Raw genomic sequence first — 3920 nt, forward strand, 5'->3', positions numbered from 1 at the left:
CATCTTGCCGGTGCAAAAACTCAAACTAGCTGTGTTCGGTACTTTTCCAGCTCCTGGTCGGCTAACAAGTGAATGTCTATGTGACCTCTGTCATGTAGCCATTTCTCCATACTTTCTTACAAGGGCAGGTCCTGATAGGACAAGGGACAATGGCTTTACAGGAACAGAGGTAGCTTTAGATGAGATCATAAGAAGAAATTCCGGATTGTGAGGGTACTGAGGCACTTGCATTAGTTTGTTCAAGTACTGTTCTCAAGCCAAGCTCTAGACACTCTGGGCAGCCAGGTCTAGTGCAAGACCCTCCCCATCCCTCCCTGGGATCCCTACTGCTATTCCTCCCTGCCCACGGCAGGGCGTTGGAGGTAGATGACCTCCAAGCTTCCTTCCAACCCAAACCATTCGATGGCTCTTTGATTTGGTATAGCCCCTACCCCAGTGGGCCCCCTTGACATGGGCCACAGTGCTCAGAGTACAGAACCCACCCCTCCATGACATCAGCCCCGGGGCTGAGGTCACCACGGGCAGCGCGACTGCTGCGGGCAGTGCGGTTGTGACTGTGCTGCTGCACGGAGCCCTCAGAGCTTCCAGCTGACACTTGGAATGCCTTGGCAGCCATGGATTATTTTGGCCTCCTCGTCCTGCTAACCGTGGCCAGGCTGGCACAGAGCCAGTACACCTGCGGGTAAGTGGGCCCTAGGCCCAGGGAGGAAGCCATGGCAACACTTGTGGCCTTCCCTGGAGAGGACCTGCCTGTGGATGAAGCTGGGCCACAGCTTCCCACCCACCATGGGAAGCCTCAGTTCCTTGCCAGCAGCCAGGTGCTGGCACGGACAGACACACACCCCATGGCCTTCCCTGGCCTGCTGTGCATGCAAGGCCTTGTGGGGAGGGCAGAGGGCTGAGCTTCAGCCTGAGCCACAGCAGGCCATGAAGCAGCATGGAAATGACTTTCTGCTTGCAGATGGACTTGCGGCCTCCGACCCATGATGTCTGACCCTGGGTACAATAGTCGTGACCACGGCATGACACGCATCGTGGGTGGCACAGATGCCAAGCCAGGGGCCTGGCCGTGGATGGTCAGCATCCAGCATCCGAGCATACCAGGCACAAAGCATTTCTGTGGAGGGTCCCTCATCAGGGCAGATTGGGTCCTCACAGCAGCCCACTGCTTTGACCTCATTTTGTAAGAAGGGGCAGGGAATAGGGACATACCAAAAACACCAGCAGGTGCCCTGCCAGCAGCACCACCTGGTATTCCCGTCCCCTTTCCTCTCAGGCAGCCAGGCTGCCACAGTGCTCAGGAGAAGCCTGGGCTTATGCCAAGGCTTCCTAGCAGCTTGACATTCCCCCAGCCTAAGATGTGCAAGGGCACCTTCCAGAGCACTCCTCCCTCTGTGCCTTTCCAAGCCAAGGTCTAGCATCTGCTGGGCTAGTGTGGCACATGGCTCTGCTCCCTCTCAGCTCTCTCTCCATCTGCCTTTCAGTAACAGCAGCTTGGTCTCCGTGATGATTGGGGCCACCCAGTTGACTCAGCCAGGCCCTGGAGCACGATTCCGCCAAATTAAGAAGTTAATACGTCATGAAAACTATCAGAGACATGACATGAGCAATGATATTGCCTTGCTGGAACTGAGCAAGCCTGTTGACTGCAGCCCCTACATCCAGCTGGCCTGTGTGGCCGATGCTATCTTAGGGTTGTCAGTGACACAGGAGCGTAACTGCTGGATTGCTGGCTGGGGTGCCACTACTGTAAAAGGTGAGTTCTCAAGAGGGACACCAGAGCCAGCTCAGCACACTGAGGAGATGGTTTGGGCTTCCCCATAGCAGAGGCCATACCCAGGAAACAGGACGTACACCTCTGCAGAGATGGGCCTGGCCTGCTCCCCAAAGGCTGGCAGCAGGGTCACAGCACCCCATGCCTCTGCAGAGGCAAAACTATGCCCTACAGAAGGGGATCCTCCACAGACAATGTAGAAGGACTGGGAAGGAGCTGCTGGGGGCTTGTTTCTTTCTCTGCTCACAGATAAAACTCCAAGTGATCACCTGCAGGAGGCCAAGGTACAGCTCATCAATATCCAGCTGTGTAACAGCACCTTCTGGAATGCAGGGAAAATCCACACGCACAACTTGTGTGCTGGATACCCACAGGGCCGCATCGACACCTGCCAGGTAGGAACGTGCCACGAGCCACTCAGCCCTCAGCTGCACCAGCAGCCAGGGAAGCACCACCCCAACACAGGCCAGGGCCTGCTTTGCCCGGCCACTCAGTCACCCTCCCAGCCCCAGCTCCCCCTGACTGCTGTGGGGGCTTCCCACACACTGCCCGTCCACACCTGCCTGCCCAGGCCTCCCCTTGTGACAGAAAGCCCAGAAAGCCCAGCTAGTGCTCTTGGCAGTGAAGAGGTCCAGGTGCCAAATGTCCATCCATGCTCTGCACATCCAGGAGTCCTGTGCAGAGAGGACAGAGAGAGCGCTCATTTACAGGACCCCAAGCCATTCACAGCCAAGCTTCTGGAGGCTCAGGCCTCCTGAATACAGCTCTGGCTGTGCGAGAGAAGGAGACAGCCCTTGTGCTGACACAGTCACCCAGCGCCACCTAATCCTCTGTGCTCTGCTGCAGGGTGACAGCGGTGGTCCTCTCATGTGCCAAGACAGACATGCTGACTACTGGTGGGTTGTTGGAGTGACCAGCTGGGGAAAAGGCTGTGGCAGAGCAAGGCGACCGGGAGTCTACACCTCCACACAGCACTTCTATGACTGGATTCTGGCCCATATGGATGCAGAGAACGTTTAATGAGCTTTTTGAGCACAAGAATGGGCAGCCTCCATGGCGTGCTGCAGTGCACAGCAAGTGTTTTCTGGGGGCAATGACTGCTGATCCAAAGGCAGCAGGGGTCAAAACACTGCTCTGTCCTGACCACACTCATCTCCTCTAGTGGTTGAAGTAAAGTTGCCAATCATCACAGGGAACCATCTTTTTGACTGAATTCTGATTTCTGGGCAAGGTAAAGACTTCAATATTCTGCACCTGCACAACAAGCCTGGGGGCACAAAGGGACACAGCGGCTCCAAAGAGCTCCAAAGTGCCTGGTCAGAGAGGACAGTGCTCTGAGCCACCATGGCCTGGAGGAACCTGCTACCTCAAGCCTTGGAAGAGGATAGGAAAAAAGCAGATACACTGGGGGTGCATGTGCTCCAATGCACATGGGCTGCTAATTTAGGGCCTGGTGAGAGCCTGGGCTAAGGGAAGACATCTGGGAAACTCCCAAGCATGACAAGGGAAACTCCTGGCTCCTGACTGGAGTGCCAGTGCCCTAAGGCAGAGCCAGATTTCACAGGCAGCAAAGGGGGATTGAGGTGCCACTTCACAGATACTCAGAGGAAGAGCTGGGGTCATTCTGGGGAGAGGAAGCTGGCAGGAACCCTAGGAAAGTGCACCAGGAATGCCGTGGAAGGCCAAGGTGAGTGTGCCAACAGCATCTGAAACACCAAGGCTGTTCACAGGCACGGCCAGCCTGTGAGCCAGGGGGAAATGATGCCTGGGCTTTGCTCCATATTTGGGAGGAGACGAGGGCAGGGAAAGGGAGGAGTTGTGGATGATGAGAGGGCTGAATAAGCGTGGCAATGGAGAGAAGGAGCAATCAAAGAGCCAGCTGCAGAGACACAAACTGCAGCTTGGTGTGCTGGTTTGCCTGAGGGCTCCACCTCATCACCACAGGATGGGAAAGGACTTTCTTAACTTGCTAATCAACAAATCATCTACATACCGTGCCAATTCACCCCAAGATTTTATACCCATATATTCAACCTCATGAGAGGAATAGTGGATTTGTCTTTATAAACAAGCTGTGCTTCCTCTGGTAGATAAAACTAGCACTGGGAGATAAAGAAACAATGGAAAGGATTCCACTGATTGATGA

General features: G+C 55.2%; 1 protein-coding gene across 1 annotated transcript; it reads left to right on the plus strand.

Annotated features, from left to right (window-relative positions):
* The first annotated feature begins 614 nt into the window (after positions 1-614).
* On the plus strand, positions 615-2794 carry LOC135445153 (acrosin-like). The gene is made up of 5 exons (XM_064707189.1): positions 615-682; positions 962-1183; positions 1485-1756; positions 2024-2169; positions 2621-2794. Exons 1-5 carry the CDS (start codon positions 615-617, stop codon positions 2792-2794), a joined length of 882 nt encoding a protein of 293 aa, XP_064563259.1.
* The last annotated feature ends 1126 nt before the right edge of the window (positions 2795-3920 follow it).

The sequence above is a fragment of the Zonotrichia leucophrys genome, chromosome 3, assembly GCF_028769735.1.
Source record: "Zonotrichia leucophrys gambelii isolate GWCS_2022_RI chromosome 3, RI_Zleu_2.0, whole genome shotgun sequence".
In the NCBI taxonomy this organism is placed as follows: Eukaryota; Metazoa; Chordata; class Aves; order Passeriformes; family Passerellidae; genus Zonotrichia; species Zonotrichia leucophrys.

Coding starts and splice junctions, on each gene's coding strand:
- LOC135445153 (XM_064707189.1), top strand. CDS start 615: ATGGATTATTTTGGCCTCCTCGTCCTGCTAACCGTGGCCAGGCTGGCA. Junction 683..961: donor CAGAGCCAGTACACCTGCGG/GTAAGTGGGCCC, acceptor TTCTGCTTGCAG/ATGGACTTGCGGCCTCCGAC. Junction 1,757..2,023: donor GGGTGCCACTACTGTAAAAG/GTGAGTTCTCAA, acceptor CTCTGCTCACAG/ATAAAACTCCAAGTGATCAC.